This window comes from Purpureocillium takamizusanense, chromosome 7, assembly GCF_022605165.1.
Source record: "Purpureocillium takamizusanense chromosome 7, complete sequence".
NCBI lineage: Eukaryota > Fungi > Ascomycota > Sordariomycetes > Hypocreales > Ophiocordycipitaceae > Purpureocillium > Purpureocillium takamizusanense.
In genome coordinates this window covers 979,706-996,379 of record NC_063074.1, presented here as the reverse complement: position 1 = coordinate 996,379, position 16,674 = coordinate 979,706, and the positions used below count along the sequence as shown (strand labels likewise).

The 16,674-nt window shown below is 59.1% G+C and overlaps 5 protein-coding genes across 5 annotated transcripts; 3 read left to right on the top strand and 2 right to left on the bottom strand.

Moving 5' to 3' along the window:
- Positions 1-88: 88 nt before the first annotated feature.
- GLO3 (ADP-ribosylation factor GTPase activating protein, ER-Golgi transport) lies at positions 89-2,294 on the top strand. The gene is made up of 5 exons (XM_047989112.1): positions 89-323; positions 384-519; positions 582-765; positions 815-1,536; positions 1,610-2,294. Exons 1-5 carry the CDS (start codon positions 252-254, stop codon positions 1,945-1,947), a joined length of 1,452 nt encoding a protein of 483 aa, XP_047845111.1. The 5' UTR covers positions 89-251; the 3' UTR covers positions 1,948-2,294.
- On the bottom strand, positions 2,282-3,994 carry JDV02_007605 (uncharacterized protein). Its single transcript, XM_047989111.1, has 3 exons — positions 3,753-3,994; positions 3,390-3,651; positions 2,282-3,260 (listed from the first exon to the last, which is right to left on the bottom strand). The coding sequence occupies exons 1-3, from the start codon at positions 3,763-3,765 to the stop codon at positions 2,408-2,410; spliced, it is 1,128 nt and encodes a 375-aa protein (XP_047845110.1). The 5' UTR covers positions 3,766-3,994; the 3' UTR covers positions 2,282-2,407.
- A 1,576-nt stretch (positions 3,995-5,570) lies between these two features.
- FOL1 (trifunctional dihydropteroate synthetase) lies at positions 5,571-7,266 on the top strand (the record flags this gene model as incomplete). The annotated part of the gene is made up of 3 exons (XM_047989110.1): positions 5,571-5,963; positions 6,025-6,233; positions 6,300-7,266. The coding sequence occupies 3 exons, from the start codon at positions 5,571-5,573 to the stop codon at positions 7,264-7,266; spliced, it is 1,569 nt and encodes a 522-aa protein (XP_047845109.1).
- Positions 7,267-9,618: 2,352 nt separating this feature from the next.
- Positions 9,619-10,907, top strand: JDV02_007603 (uncharacterized protein). The gene has a single exon (XM_047989109.1). The coding sequence runs from the start codon at positions 10,011-10,013 to the stop codon at positions 10,332-10,334; it is 324 nt and encodes a 107-aa protein (XP_047845108.1). The 5' UTR covers positions 9,619-10,010; the 3' UTR covers positions 10,335-10,907.
- A 3,580-nt stretch (positions 10,908-14,487) lies between these two features.
- On the bottom strand, positions 14,488-16,313 carry JDV02_007602 (uncharacterized protein; the record flags this gene model as incomplete). The annotated part of the gene is made up of 2 exons (XM_047989108.1): positions 16,157-16,313; positions 14,488-16,069 (listed from the first exon to the last, which is right to left on the bottom strand). Exon 2 carries the CDS (start codon positions 16,045-16,047, stop codon positions 14,488-14,490), a length of 1,560 nt encoding a protein of 519 aa, XP_047845107.1. The 5' UTR covers positions 16,048-16,069; positions 16,157-16,313.
- Between the last annotated feature and the right edge of the window lie 361 nt (positions 16,314-16,674).

Here is a 16,674-nt window from a genome sequence, read left to right as displayed (position 1 = left end):
GGAGCATTGCCGCCGCCCAATCAGGGCTAGCGCCGCCGATATGCCACTTTACCTTAGCAGACGCTCGTCGCCCCTCAACATCACGTCTCCTGAACCGACGCCCAAAACTCTCCGGCTCCGTGCTCTCTGGCCGAGATCTGTCCTCCGACCTACCGCCCGCGAGGCAATCGACGTCACGCACCCACCGCTTCCAGGCTGCCTCGTTCAACCCACCCCGAATCTGCGACACGACTACCACGTGCCTGCCCAAGATGAGCGGCCTCGCGACCAAGCAGCAGTCGCTCAAGATCTTTGAGAAGCTCAAGTCCAAGCCTGCCAACAAGGTAAGCCTGGAGATGCGCCCGTCGTGCTGCTGGGATATGCCAACTTACCATGTCTCTCAGATATGCTTTGACTGCGGCCAGAAGAACCCGACGTGGACGTCGGTGCCGTTCGGCATCTACCTCTGCCTCGATTGCTCCGCCAACCACCGCAACCTAGGCGTGCACATCTCGTTTGTGCGCTCTACCAACCTCGATCGTACGTGCACCGATCATGTTCCCTCAAGAAGAGGAGACGGACAGGTTCTGACAATGGCGCAGAGTGGCAATGGGATCAGCTGCGACTCATGAAGGTTGGTGGCAACGAGGCTGCCACCAAGTTCTTCCAGCAAAACGGGGGCACTGCGGCGCTTAACAGCAAGGACCCCAAGACCAAGTATCAATCCAATGCGGCGACCAAGTACAAGGACGAGCTGAAGCGCCGCGCCGCCAGGGACGCCAAGGAGTGCGTATAACAACGTCCCATCACGGTCCGCCTGCTTACGATATTCTAGATTCCTGGGCGAGGTTGTTATTGCGGATGCGGCTGAAGGCGATGGATCTTCGACGCCGGCTGGCGAGCCTGATGATGACTTCTTCTCCTCGTGGGACAAGCCTGCCATTAAGCGCCCCACTCCTCCGCTGTCGCGCACAGCAACTCCTCCCGTTGTCGGCCGAACGCCCTCGCCCTTCCTCAATGCTGGCAATGGTAACGCCAAGGACGCGGGCCGGTCACCATCTCCCCTCGCCAAGGCGGACTCCACGGGAGAGAACAAGCCCACGGCGAGCCGCATCACGACATCGGCAGCGCTGCGCAAGACCGCCACCGCGGGCGGGCCGCGGAAAGCCAACGTCCTCGGTGCGAAGAAGACGACGAAGCTAGGGGCCAAGAAGGTCACGGGCGATGTGATTGACTTCGATGAGGCGGAGAAGAAGGCAAAGGAGGAGGCCGAGCGTATCGCAAAGCTGGGCTATGACCCGGACGCTGAAGAGGAGCAGACCAAGGAGTCGTCGGGGCCTGCCGCAACTATTCTGTCGCCCACTCCAGTTAGCCCCTCAGCCTCGGCCAGCTCACATACCCGGCAAAAGTCTAACGCGGAGGTCGAGAGACTGGGCATGGGCATGGGTCGTCTTGGTTTCGGTCAGATTGGAGGCAGCAAACCCGCTCAGTCTCAGGCTGCCAAGAAAAACGCCGGCGGCTTCGGCTCGGTTGGTCCTGTCAAGGCTGCTGCTGAAGGTATGTCTTTTCTCCACGGCACTCTGTTCGAACACAAAGCATGATTTCCTATGAATGCTCATACTGCACTCAGATGATTCCAACAACTACGCTCGTTCCAAGTTTGGTACACAAAAGGGCATCTCCTCGGACGAGTACTTCGGCAAGGGAGCCTTCGACCCCAACGCCCAAGCGGAGGCCAAGACGCGTCTACAGGGCTTCGAGGGAGCCACATCCATCTCGTCCAACGCCTACTTTGGGCGCCCTGAGGAGGAGGTTGAGGAGGACTACGGCGACCTCGAGTCTGCGGCCAAGGACTTCGTGCGCAAGTTTGGCATCACGGCGAGCGATGACCTCGAGAACTTGAGCAATGTTCTCGGCGAGGGTGCCACCAGGCTGCAGGGCGCGATCCGTGCTTACCTCGGCAGCTGAGTGCTGAGTAACTCACTAGCTCGATGGCGCGCCACACACCGCCTCGGACCCGAGGCAAGCTTTCACGAGCTCTGCTTGATTTCGTATCTGTTTGTATGAAGCGTCCTGATGGGATGTGAAGGAAAAATACGTCGCCATGAAGTTGGTCCACAGGCTGACTGAGGCTGCACGGATCTGACGACTCTCTGTTGGCTGGAGCACGGGGATGAAAACACGGCGGCGTACTGCGTGGTGTCAAATGTTGGTTAGCATGAAATAGACATACCGCCTGTTCACGATTCTGCAAGTTCCTGTCAAGTATCGAATTCACACAAGAATATGAAGGTGCAACAAAGCCCTATTCGTTGATTGTTTTTGTTTTGAATGTATTCGCATTTTGCACGCGCCCAATGCCTTATGTAGTCTACATGGTCATAACTAGGTAATAAAGGAAAACATCAAGTCACAGATCCAACTGTGTTTACAACTTGGCAATCATCTTGTTGCCCGTCTTGATCCAGCCGACGGCGTCGTTGACAAATTCGTCGACGACCGCCTTTGCGGGCTTGGTCTCGTTGCAGACGGCAGCGCACTTGCCCATCAGGTAGGGGCGGAACTGCTCAAAAGGATCGTCGGAGTCATCATCGTCCTCAGACTCGGACGCGGCGATGTTGCTCTCGACGCCCTTGTGCTCGGCGCCCTCGCCCGTTAACTTGTCGAGGTCGGCCTCGTAGGGGATGGTGCCCTTGGCAGCGAGCTCCTTCATCTCCTGCTGGCGGTTGGTCTCCCAGTCGTTGATGTAAGGGTTGTTGCGGACGCGCATGGGGCGGCCAGTGAAGATGATTGTGCGGATGTTGTCGTCGTGGCCGGCGGTGCGGACGGCGTCCTTGTGGGCCTTGGGGGCACCGGCCTCGTCGGTGAGAATGAAGCGCGTGCCGACCCAGACGGCGCCAGCGCCCATCATGAGGGAGGCAGCCAGCAACTGGCCGTTGTGGATGCCGCCGGCGGCGATGACCTGGACGGGGCCGCCGGTGACGGGGGACTTGTGGCCCTTGACCTCGTTTACGACGGCAGGGATGAGAACAGTGGTGGGGATGTCGCCGGTGTGGCCGCCGCCCTCGCCGCCCTGGGCGCAGATGATGTCGACGCCGAGCTCAAGACACTTCTTGACGTGCTTGACGTGGCCGATCATGTTCATGTAGACGATGCCATGGGCGTGCAGCTTGTCGACGACGGCCTTGGGGGGGACACCGACGGCCGAGACGAAGAGCTTGGCACCAGACTCGATAACGACGTCGACGAGCTCGTCGAGCTTGCCCTTGGTGTAGTCATAGCTGTGGTTCGCCAGAGTTAGCATCTTCTGTCGCATCGCGGTTTACCGACATGTGATCGCACACGCGCCGGGATTTGGCCCGTGAGCAAGTGGGGATGGGGCCGGTGGAAGAGCGCATAGTCATACGTACTTGGTCTTGCGAGCGCTGCCACCGACCTGGGGTAGCAGCAGGTCGACGCCGAATGGAGCGTTCTTGTCATCGAGGTACTCCTTGAGCTCGGCAACCTGCTCGCGGAGCATGTCGGGGGTGTAGCCGACGCCGCCGATGACACCGAGGCCGCCGGCGTTGGTGACGGCGGCAGCCAGCTTGGGGCCGGCGGCCACGTTCATGCCAGCCAGGAGGATGGGGTGTTTGATCTTGAAAAGATCGGTGATGGGCGTGCGGATCTGCTCTGCGAGGGGGTCAGTCCAATCCTGTCTCTCATGTAACCCCCCGCGACGAGCCGAACAACGGCTGCGGGGGGGCGTGAAAGCGACGAGCCGGGTGACGTACGTGGAGAGGCCATCTTGACGGTGTGGCGGGGGGCTTTGCGACAAAGACGAAGAAAGACCGGGGGGTCGCTGGTAAGACTGCGCGAAGGAGAATTTTGGAAGCACAGCGAAGGGGGGGGGGGAAAGGTAGAAAGTGAGAGAGTTGGCGAGGTTTTGAAGGAGGGAGTTTTGTAGCGGCGGCGACGGGTATAACAATCTCACATGAGCTGGGGCGGCGGCGACGGGCGATGGCGTCGCTCCGAGTCTTTGAGCGCGGCGCCAGCAAAACGTGCCGAGGCTCGGTGAGGCGCTAGCACGGTCCGGGTTTAGTGTGCTCTGGGGGGTCTGGGGATTTTGTCCCCGCTGGAGGGCGCGGTGGAAGCCCGGGCACAGAGTTTCTCCGACGGGCAACCTAGGCTAATAAAGCAGCAGCCCGGAGCAGTGCCAGGGGCACCTAGTGAGTGAGAGAGTCCAGTGACCTGGTGCACCGAGACGCGGCCTCGGAATCTCGTTATTAATCAGTCAGTCACAAATCACCACACCAGTTGCGCCCAGCGCCTATGTGCGCCAGCTCGCCCGCCGTCATTCTCTATATCTATTCCTTCTCCGTCTCTATTTCTCTGCTCTTTGACAAGGTCGTGGTGATTGATGCCTTGGCGCTCGAGGGGTTGCCTTGAGCACCCAGACATGTGACTCGCCGCCTCAGTGTGGTACCTAGCAGTTACCACTTCCTCTGTGCGGCAGCCCTGGTAGTGACATGGCGGACTGCGGCGCGCACAGCCCTCGTAAGTACGAGTGCCGTCCCTGCAAGCGTGTCTCCGCTGACTCGGCGCAGGCCATTGCAATCATCGGCCGTCTGATCTTATCAGATGCAAGTAGCAGACCAATGGGAGTGGCGATCCCGGCTCAAAGCAGCAACCGCGTCCGCTAGGAGGACGGGCGACTTTTGACTCTGTCAGTGCCTACGTAGTCCCGGTTCACGGTATCGCGTTTTTTCCTAGACGTGGTGCTGTCCTGTCGCCCACATATACCCGGATGCGAAGGACTCGCGTCTGACGCATTGGCGAGGGAAGTCGCAGCGCGCTTCGCCGTTGATTGCCCCGAGGCGAGCTGTTCCTGCACCGCGAGACGGGTCGTCACTGCCAGAAGACAGCTCCTGCCACACGACACCGGGGCGATTAGTCAATGAAGGCTCTCGGTCGGCGGGCTTGCGCCTGCCTTTTGAAGGAGGTGGATGTACTAAATTCTTTGAACGGAAACGTCAACTCTTAGGGACCTGCGCTTCCACATCTCCGATTACAAGTACTACCTTACTAATGTTAGGTAGTACGTAGCTCGTCGCTGTCCGACAATGTAGAATACCTTACCAGTGAGTGGCCAGGGATTCCAGAAGGTGTCCAATATCATCAGGCGCTCAATTGGAATGGGATTAATCACGACCAACAAGGTTAACCAATCTACCCAGGTACTTACCTGGAGTAGTAGATCACTTGGCACTTTGAGTCTTCGTAGCAGGTCGCTGCGTTCGCAACCTGAAAACAGCGCGGGCTCGGCTCCAGGGCGCTTGCTCCGTCGTCCCTGCCCTTTGTGCACCAAGTTTGTTGGTTGGAAGGTACTTCGTTGGCTGCACGTAACTGCGCTTACATGAAGTACTTTCTCCGTACCCGCTCAGCAACCAGTCGGTGGCGCCTACCCGACCAGTTGGCGAGTTTGCGACCATACCTTTTTTGGTCCGTCCCGCCAGTTGCCAGACCCCCAAATTCCAACGTCATCTCATGAAAATGCGCCAACAAGGGACTCTGGCATTTAAAACAAGATAATATTCTCGGACTCGCCATCCATGACCTTTTCAACAGTCCGAGGCTCTGTGCCCCAGGGCCTACGGCACTACCGACGATTTTATTCGCACCGGACTGGACTGGGCCTCTGTATTCAGACGTCTGTTTCGCGCCAACCGCCGGCAAGGGACCTCTCTCCTCGACCTGGAGCACATGAGCCGCGCCATGTTCGGCCCAGCCGCCTCCACTCCGGCTGCGCGTGTCACAGCGCGCCTCGAAAGGTGAAAGCATATATAGCGCTCGGGAGCAACCTTGGAGACCGCGTCGCCGAGATCGAAAAGGCGTGCAGGGAGATGGACCGCAGGGGCATCCTCGTCAAGCGCACCAGCAGCCTGTGGGAGACCAAACCTATGTACGTGATGGATCAAGGCCAATTCATCAATGGCGTTTGCGAGGTGAGTCGTTGCCACGAGCAAATCCCGCACCGTGTCGGCAAGATGCTCACGTGCAGAACAGGTCGAGACGGATCTTGAGCCGTTAGCCTTGCTGGACCAGCTTCAGGCCATTGAAAACGCCATGGGCCGTCACAAAGTCGTCGACAAGGGCCCCCGCAACATTGACTTGGACGTGCTGCTCTATGGAAATCAGACGGTCAACCACGACCGACTCAAGGTCCCCCATATTGGCATCCCTGAACGCGAGTTCGTCTTGAGGCCGTTGGCCGAGTAAGTGGCCCTCACGCGGCTTGTATTCCGAGGTGCCGAGTAGTCTCTGATACATGACCCCTCTAGGTTAATTCCCTCACATCCGCTTGACTCGTCTAGGCCGTGGAAGCTCGTGCAGGACTACCTCAACGAGCTGCCGGCGCGGGAGCCACTCTCGCCCGTCATACCGCTGCGGCCCACGTCCCCGGCCCTCACGCCACTGGTACACAACCGCAAGACCCATGTCATGGCAATCCTCAATCTGACGCCAGACTCCTTCTCTGATGGAGGACGCCACAGCTTGGAGAACCTGTCGGGGGTGATAGTCGACATTGCTCGTAGCGGGGCCACCGTTATCGATGTTGGCGGCCAGTCAACGGCCCCCGGCCGGCCAGAGGTAACGGCTGAAGAAGAAGCAGCCCGTGTCGTCCCTGCCGTCGAGCTCATCCGATCCCTGCCCGAGGCGCGTGACATGGCCATCAGCGTCGACACCTACCGTGCGCGCGTCGCAGAGATGGCTGTTGCCAGTGGAGCCGATATCATCAATGATGTCTCGGCTGGAATGCTAGACCCGGACATGCTGCCGACTGCTGCCCGACTGGGCGCAACCATCTGTCTGATGCACATGCGGGGAACACCAAGGTCCATGGTGGACCTCACGTCATATCCGGACGGTCTCATCCCTACAGTGGCTAAGGAGCTCCTGGGCCGCGTCACGGCCGCTGAGGAGGCAGGCGTCCGGCGATGGCGGATGATTCTCGATCCCGGTATTGGATTCGCCAAGACGGCGGCGCAAAACCTTGAACTTCTGCGGGGCCTTGCAGAGCTGAGAAACTGGCCTGGCCTGGAAGGCTTGCCGTGGCTCGTGGGCGCGAGCCGAAAGTCCTTCGTGGGCAAGGCGACGGGAGTGGTAGAGCCGTCTGAGCGGATTTGGGGAACGGCTGCGACAGTGGCGGCTGCTGTGCAAGGAGGAGCCGACGTGGTCCGCGTGCATGACGCACGAGAGATGACCAAGGTGGCTGCCATGTCGGATGCCATCTGGAGATCTGCCTAGTGCGTCATCTGGGGAACACGGCTCCCGCGTCCCCAAGCAGGAGTCTGTGCCACTGTGCAACGGCGGCGTCGACGGTAGACTCGGTGAGGGGCAGGGGCTGCAGGGTCGAGGAGAGCGGACCGGCTGTCAACAAATGTCAACTCAAGTACAGGAACATCCAGCCCCCCCCCCCCCTCTCCCCTTTCTCCTCCGAGCGGCCGCTGCGCCAAGACGAGGATGGCACCTTCGGCCAGATGCCTCGTCATATTTCCCAGGTCTTGGCTGTCTCTGTCCGGAATCGATCACGAGGCCTTCAGTTTATAATCCATGCTCAGCGCAAACTGGACAGCTCGCGTCTCGTTAGCTTGTCGAAGCCAAGCAGTGACCCCAGCCACGTCGATAAGGGAGGCCCACCAGGATTCAAATAATCAAACACCCCCTGGCCCTGTCCGCGGGTGCCCATTTCCCTGCCCACTCGGTGCATCATCACGGTGACTTCGCGGCAACTGTGGCTGTTTCCTGGTTCTCCGTCTCGGGTGGGAGAAAGTTGGTCGCCACGGCGTACATCTCGGCCGCATCTGCGTCGCGGAACACCAGTGTAGGACTGCATGGAGGAGAGGTGGTCAGGCCCCATGCTCAGCAGCTTCTTGGCCACCAACCGCCTGGCCCATGCCGCCACCATCTCAGCGGAGACGCTCCACAAACTCGGGTCCGCCATGCCAGTGTTTGCCCGACCGTTCGGGGTACTCCCTTGGTCTCCGTAGATGCTCGGCACAGGCAGCAGTGTATGCAGCACGCATGCACTACGGGCCGGCCGTGCGAACGCATCAGCAGTGAGAGTGGGCAAGGGGTGGCTATGGGGTGCCAACCCGTCCATTGGGCTGCGACGAGGTAGCCCGTGGCCGACCAAAGCACGAGAATCCGACGAAGGCTAGGTCAAGGTCGGGAAGAGCCCGCACACACGTACTGTACAGGCGTGCAAAGCAGCACGCGCAGCTGAAACAGAGCGATGCCGCTCGGGTGTGTCTCTGCCTCCGTGGACCGGCCATCGCCCTGCCGGCTTGGTGCTTTTCAGCTCGACTGCGTCTACTGAAGCATTAACATACTGTACAGGCTGTATTTAGTACGGGAGACAGGGTTGTGACACGTGGTGACTTTGCCAAATCCTGCACATGCTCGTGGGCATCTGCAGCGCCCCTTTTCGTACTCCTCGGCCCCCCTCCTGCGCCCCCCCCCCTTCTTCTCCCAGCCATCGTCCGTGGACCCGACTGGCTCAAGGGGCCATGGTTGCAACACCTCGAAGTGCCCAGAGAGAGTCCCTCCCTGGCTTCTTCATCGGAGGTTTAAGGGCTTGGGGGGTGACCAGGGGCCTCTGGCTACCAGTTGCTTGTTCCGGGAGCTGAGACAGGCCAGCAAGGCCAGTCCGTGGGCAGCGCACTCGACTGTGCGATGACTTCGAGGCATGCTGCTCTCCCCTAACCGTCAAAGAGTTCCCATTTGAATTTCTTGCCACCTGCGGTGGGACTCGAGATTTGAAAGACGGCAGAAGCGTAGGGCTGAGACGAGTCTGGTGCTGGACGAACTGGTTCGGTCGGACAGAGGGCGGACTGTCGTCAACGGGGCGGGCCTGTGCCGATGGTAACAGCCAGGCAGGGTCGAATCTGCCCTTATTGTTTGACGATATGAGATGACTCGTGTGGGACAGAGATCGTGCACCACGGGCGTGTTGCGCCTAACATGTACGGGTATGGGCACAGCAGCGGCGACGGGCAGATGGCAATGGCAAAGTCGATACCACCGACCAGCCCTGTACGCCCTCAAGAAGCTCAGCCGCGGTCTTTTACACTGGGGTGCCATCACTGCTGATCTACAAGAGGACGGCTCAAGCAGCAGCTGCCGCAAGGTTCGAGCGCTCTGCAGAATTCAATGTCAAAGCCCAACAATTTCGTCAATCTTACCGCATCGAAGACAAGGACTGATGAGCGGCAACCAGCCGTCGGCCGTAAGGATTGACTCGCGGCGCCCAAACGCCGATGGGGTTGAGCCTGATGATCTTGATGAGAGAGAGGGAGACGGGCGCTGGTCAGATTGCATCGGTCCCGAGACGCTCTGCCCGGCTTCCCGGTTTCCTTTTGACCCCCGGTCCTTCCAGCGAGCTGTCATGGCTCTCTCGCATCATTACACGCACGGGTCGTCGACGCCCCCCCATCAGGGGATTTGCCGCCGCCCTCATCCAAGCGAACCCATGCTTGCTTGTCAAATGGTGGCTGCATGGCCCATGGACCCCCCCTCCCCCCCTTTTCATCGGCCACCGTGCTGTTTTTCTTCTTCTTCTTCTTTCCTCCCCAGTCCTGCACTTTCGCAGACAGATGGCCAGACGATCCCTTCCGCGGGCTGGCTCGAATGAAGCTGGATGACAAATGGGCGGTAGACGAGGAGTCAAAGGGCACATGGCCGGCCACGGCTGCGTGTGAACCGCGCATGAGCTTCCGAGACTTCTGAACTGTTAGAGCCAGGCCAAGGTGGAGGCCGTTTGTCCTCGTTTCTCCCCAAGTATTCTTCGGTCTCGGTCTCGACACACCCCTTGGGTGGCATTCCTGCTGATTAGGCGTTTGAGTTTTGGATGGAGCCCAGTCATTAGTACTATCGTTGTTGCGCCGTGGGAGGGGCCGCTCTTCTCGGCTCGTTGCAGAAAGTGGGTTCTAGCTGCCCACGGACTCCCCACCAGTCCGCTGTCAGTTGTTCGTTGGTTGGAGACAAAAAAGATGAATCACGCGCGGCGACAGGCAGGCAGGCTGGTAGGCAGGGAGGGAAGGAGAGGCGTAAGCTCTGCCAGCAACAGACCAACCATGGATGCCGCGGAAATCTTCCAACGCGAGGCGACCGCTTCCTGCATGTCACTGGTCTCGGGCTTGTTTCCACGTCGTTGCTTCTTCTTTGTCCATGGCCCGTTGCCTCGCGGCTCGTGGGTGATGGGCTCGCTCGCTGCTACATACTTTTCTCGGTCATCAACATGCGCGAGCGTTGGCTTGAGGAATACTACCGTGGCGTCGAAAGTTCGCAACAGCGTCGGCAAAGACGCGACTTGACGATCGGATACTCTACAAGATGAGACTCATGAGTGCGGGACAGAGGCATCGTGCTCTGTCCACGCCCGCCCCTTTGGGTATCTCGTGCACACGGCCGGCCGGCCGGCCCCAAGGGGCAGGCGGACCGGCTATATCCCGCGCGTTACTGACGTCGATGCCTTCAGGGAACCATCGTCAGAACTGAGACACGGCTCTCGGATGCCTTTGAGCCTCATGCCTCTCCGCCTGCCTGCATATCTCTGGTCCCTGTCATGTCGATGACATACTCGGGCATGAGAGCAACCGGCATTCCCCCTCCTCCTCCCTCTTCAAGGGCCAATCGGGCCAGGCATAGCTACATCTCGAGCGGCAGACTAATAGCTGCAGCTGGCGAGCTTGAGAGAAGTGAGCATAAATCTTGCGGGAGGAACGGTCAATGAGGCAGGCGTTGGGGGCCGCAGAGGCGCCCGGCCGATCACACCATCCCCTCTCTCGTTTGTAGAGGTTACACAGACGCGCATCACACACGACACACGACACACGACACACACACACACACACGCATACTAGTAGTAATACCTACCTTCACGCGCGCGAACACACACGCGCACCTACACATACATACATACATTCCCTGCTGCAAATTAGAACCCCCCTCCCCCTTGTACACCCTCGAGCTCGGGGTATCAAGTCCAAACGGACGGTCGGTCACCCCCCTCCTCACACACACACAAGGGGCACTTGGCGAATCTGCAAGGGCCGTAGCGCAGGAAGGCGGTCGTGGTGCCCAAAGGACCAGACGACGAGCGCTTCACAGCCGCGCTACCTCGCACATAGCGGCACTCCCGTCATGTATACGATGCAAATATCCTCTCTTGACGCCGTATCGGAAGCGCCTTTAACCTCCCCTGCTGGGCAGATATGACAGGAGAGCGTCGAGCTCGTGACGCTCCTTCTCCTTGACCGCCTCCTCCTCATCTTCCGTCGTGACTGACCGGCCTCCTCTCCTTCGACCGTTGGGGTTTTTTCTTTCTTGTTTTTCATTTCTCTTCCGCAACGGCCTCGGCTACATGCGGCCGTGATTGGATCACTGAAGGGGTGGCGGGACGTCGAGGACGCGTTGGAGCTGCCGTGTGTGCCTTGTCTTAATCTCTCCTCTTACCTCGAGTCCCCTTGGGGCCCCGGCCCCCCGATTTCGACCCTCCAATCCTCCCAGGCTCAACCTGGCTGGCGATTGCCGCGCAAGCTCCACCTGTAGGACGTACAGGTCGTGCCAATGCGTGTAGTACCTCCAAGTACCTGCGGTACTGACTGTACTGCTGGCATGGGCTGCTGCCGCCCCGGAGATGTCAGATCATGAGGAGCATGTCGCCCTACAGCACCGCCGAAAGACAAGAGTCCAGCGCAAGACACACGCGCCCGCCGCCGCCGCCGCCGCTCGAAGAGGAGGGTGGAGCGAGGCAACGAGAGCCAACAACGGGCAGGGGGAGGGGGGAGAATGGATGGCGACAGAGTGCGAACAGCAACGCGCCGAGCCATTGCCCTATGTCACGCGTCTTTGTCCTCGGGGGGCATTTTGACGTATCGGCAAGCACGAAAACGCCGTAAGCCACCCGTGCGGATGCCTCGACACCCGCAAGGGCAGGGCGATGCAATGCCATGCCATGCCATGCCATGCTATGCCATGCTATGCTATGCCATGCCATTCCACGCCCGGTCTGGACTGGCCCTGTGGACAATGAGCAGCAGAGCCCGCAGAGCCCGCAGCCGGGGCTCCGATGATACTTTTTTTTCAAATGCCGCCACCACCAGCGCCACCAGACCGAGTTGGGGCCGGTAGGAGCTGAAAGGGGGAAATCGTGCCTAGAGCCTTGCTCGTCAAGAAGAGCGTTATGCGTGGCTCAGTCAAGCAAGGCCCAGCTGGGACGGGGTACCCCATTAGAAATTGGGGAGGAGGAGGAGGAGGGGTGTGTAGCGGGTGTGATGATGATGGATGGACAGTGGTGGACATGTCTACACTCTCCTTTTGTTGTTGCAGTGTGTCGAGTAATGAATCGGGGACAAGGCGTGGTAATGGCCCTGCCCCTGGTGTGTGCGCCTCTTACCTACAACGGCCTTCCGCCTCCTACGAAGCTTCCCCCCCCCCCCACAGTGGCACGTTTCTCTCGCACTCGCTCTGTTCTGTTCGTTCGGAAGGCGCCTGATCCGGCGTCCCGTAGGTACTAGTAACTGTTACTACTGCGACTGCTACTAGGTAGGTAGGTAGTTACTGCTACGTTCCGAAGACATACATGCGAACCTGTCAAGGCTGGCGCCACCTCCGCCTCACTCGCTCACTTTCTCTCTCTCTCTCTCTCTATCTCCCCACAACGACATTCGGCACCTTCTCGCACTCTCTATTCATTTCCCCTTTTGAGCCGCCAACTCATGGTGCGCGACCATCCGTTTGGCCGTCCTCAACTCCCACCCCGGTCGTCCCCCCCCCCACCCCCCTCTTCTTCCTTTCGATCGCCTCAAAATCCATAACGTAGTGTAGGCACGTCCCACATCACTCTAACCCTTTTTCTGGGGGACGCGGGCGCTTGGGGTGATCGCGCGCGGCTAGTCTGCGGCCCGTTCTTCCCTTTGCCCGATATTTCAAGACCCCCCCCCCCCCCCTTTTTTTTTTTGGTTTTGACGTAATAGCTAGCTAGTTCCGCGCCTCCACATCCCTCCTCCGCGACCGCTCCCCGGAAATACTAAAATCGTTAAAACAAAAACACGTCAAGGTGATGCTTCTCATTATTCTGCGTCCAAAGAAGAAAAAGCATGTCTCTCTCTGTGTAGGTTCCCGTTGCCACCCATCAGGGAGAGAAAATCAAGAGCTGCCAGGGGGCGAGGGGGAGCGCCTTGCGGGACGAACCGCAAAAGCAAAAAGAAAAACAAAAGGAGAAATCCACCACGATAATCGGAATGCAAAATAAGAGACTAACAAACATGCGGAGAGGGAAAAGAATGAGAAAAAGTATAACGCCCGGCTAGAGTAAAGTTTCGTATGGCAGAGACGGGGGGGCTGGCGTCAAAGATTGTCCAATGTATTAAAACAAAAGAGCAGACCAAAACTGTAAGAGAAAAGAAATAGTGGATGAAGAATAGACGTGAATGAGTGAGTGACAGAGGAGAGACATTATCGAAGAAAAAACGCGACTCAGGCGGAAGAGTGCGAACCCTGCCCCGAGTTGCAGAACAAGAAGAAGAAGAAGAAGGAACAAATCATCGACCTGGGTATTCCTCCTCCCTCCCGCCGCCGCAGCCACTGCCGCACTCCCCCCGTCCCCTTCTCGTGTAGCACGGAGCATTTTAGAGAACCCACCCCCCACCCCCTCCCCCCCCTTTTCCCCTTCATCTCAGTCGCCGCAGAGTCGCCTGCCTTCCGATATGCCTGCCTGCCTGCCGGCCTGCCAACAGTTCGGCGACGTTCCGCTAACAATAGGGAAGCAGGGTTCCATTCCCGCCACCGGTCTTGCCGCCCGCTCGGCGCCTAGCCTACCTACTGTCAGCTTTCGAGTGCCGCCTTCGCCGCTCAGCGGCAGCTTCCTGCGCCGGCTGGCTAGGCGTGCCAAGCCCGATCGCTCTAGATGCTGCTTGCCCCCTCCCATTTGTCTGTCGGTTACCGGTCTACCCGGCGTCTCATTCTCTCAACGCCAGACCTCCCGGCATGGACGGTCTCCAATCTTCGAATGCTGATGGCTTCCGTTCCGCTGCGAGTGTGTGCCCATAGTATGGTGTTTATAGCCACCGGAAAAAGAACATGGCTCCTTGAACCCCTAACCCATGCCCGGGCGCCCCCAATCCCTCCCACCCCAAAAATCCTGTATGGTGTAATGCTGGTCCATGTCTTTGTTTGTGCGACGTGACTTTTTGCCTTTTCTGCCCGTTGCCCGTTCTCCAAAAAGGATAAGCTTTCTGAAGCCTTGCTCTCCGAAAGGGTTAAGCTTCTGTAGCTTATGCAAAGCGCCTTTGAAAATGCATCAACGCGTGTCGGGGCTGAATTTCCACCAGGATGGGGGAAAAGGGGGACAGGGGGTGCGAGAAAGGTAGGTACGTAAAGCTCTTTTCAGCCCGGAACTGTGTCGCCGCAACCTGTGGGGTAGAAACTGAGTGTTTCATCACACCGGGAAGCGCCCCCGGTTGCTCAAGACATTGTCATGTTGATTCCGGGCGGCGACAAGATGGAGGGGTAGTAGCCGCCCGTCGAAGGTGTCTTGCCGTCAAACTGATCGTGCTGACGCGGGTCCGCCATGGTCCGTGGCGTGGCGCCAAAGGGCCGAGGTAGCATGTTAAGCTCGTACTCGTTCTTGACTTTGCCGTCCGGCCCCATGGTCGGCATGACGGCCTCGGCGCCAGCCCTATGGTTGAACATGTCGACCCGGTCCGTATGATGGCCGTGATGGTGATGATGGTGGTGATGTTGATGTTGGTGGTGGTGACCATCGTACATGGCCGTCCCCTGGTAATATTGATAGGCCGCCTTGGAGCCGTCCATGGCTTTGGGGTCGTCAGGGGCGGTCAGCATCGGGTCCTCCGACATTTCGTGCTGTCCCCTGCTTCCGTAAACGTTCCCTCTGGCGTCAAACTTGTCGTACGTCGTCGCATAGCCGCCTGTGCCCGCCCCGCCGAGCATGGCGCTGGAGTTGAAGTCTGCCATGTGGCCGAGCGGTGCATAGCTGCCGAGTGTACCGGCAGAGCCCCCAGGCCCGTTGCCTTGGCTTCCTCGTCTCTCGTTTTGATAGTGGCCCGGCGAACGGCCTCGCACAATCATCTTGGCCGACTTGCGATAAGCCACCTTGACGAACTGGTCTGGGTCGTGGACGCCAACATCGGCCCAGAGCTCCACAATCAGCTGGTAGTACTGCTGCGCTGCCCGCCGTTTACCATTGTTCTGTGTTGCCTGCTTGAATTGGATTCGTTCGAACGTGTGCTCGCTGGGGAGTGCTTGTCCGGCAGCCTGTGGATTGGTGAATCCGTCCGGATACAAGCCCCTCGTGCCGGGGACCGTGGGAACGTCCCCGTAGCCGGCTAGCGAAGGGTGCGTTGGAGAACTCGTCTTGGGCGCCATGGACACCTTTGACGGCTTGCTGATGGGGCCCTTGTCTCTCTTGGGCGTGTGCTGAACCAGCTCGATGCTCTGCTGCTCGTTTTCCGCCACAACTGCCGAAATGGACATCGCGAAACCGTAGACGGGGAACGGCTGGTTAGTGCCCGTTCCCGAGCTCGGTGTGAACTGAATCGCCATCGTAGGATAGTAGGGGCTAAGCTGAAACGAACAGACGCATGCCAGGTAGTTTCGTCGGTAGCACGTCCACTCGTGGTCTGGCGATAGGAAGGGGCCCTTGTCGACAGCACCGTTGATCTCCAGCTTGATCGGGCCCATGGATGAGTCCATGTACTGCAGCGTTCCGAGCGCTTGAAGGGGTTGGAGCGGTGGTACTTGGTTTTGCTGACTCGATGCCCGCGCGGCGTACTGCCCGGCGTCCATTCTTGCTGCCGAGGGGACGAAGTCGCTGAGCGGGCCTTGCGGAGCCGTCGTCAACTGATGTCGCCGGAGCGGCGCGCCGGGGAAGGAAGGCGATCGAGACAGAATCTCGGAGCCGCCACGTCGAAAAGACGGCGTCGTCGTCGAGTATTGCTCGCGGGTGCCCGCCAAATGTGGAAGTACTCCGGTGCGATGTGCGTGCGTTTGGGCATGTGCCATGCCCGCCGTCAAGAGTGTTGTGCTGCACAGCGGTGAGAAGAGAGAATCTGGATGACCACCACCAGACAACAGACCGACTGGACCCCGGCAGAGAAGGGGTGTCACCTACCTGGGAGTCAGAGGAGGCCTAAAAGCTGGACCATAGGCTGTTGGGGACTGCGGCTGCTGGTAGAAGTGGCCCGTATCTGGGGCGTACGATGCGATCGGATGAAAGAGGTTAAGGAGCGATGGCGGCTGGGGAGCATCTATTGTAAGAGGAGAGGAGGACGTGTGCGGTTCCTGGCTGAGCCTGCTGCTCCCTTTGGGTCAGCAATGCGACTTCAGCGCGGCGTAAAAAGGCAGCAGTGAATCTGATGCCAGGGAGCCCAAACCGATTACCGCAGGAGACGCTGTGCAGCACTCTGTCTGCCATACATGCGCGCAATGCCCACGTACAACCAAACCGCAGGGTGATACCGCCAACACTGGAGTTGTACCGAAACGACATGCACAGAGTCGACGAGCCCTCGGTGACTGACTGCACCGCCTCGACGGGTAGTGAGTCTCCAAAGGGGCAAGCGGATCGTTGGATCGAGCAGTATGGCTCAGAGCGCCGTGGCTCGGCACCACCCAGCAAGAACCAAAGCC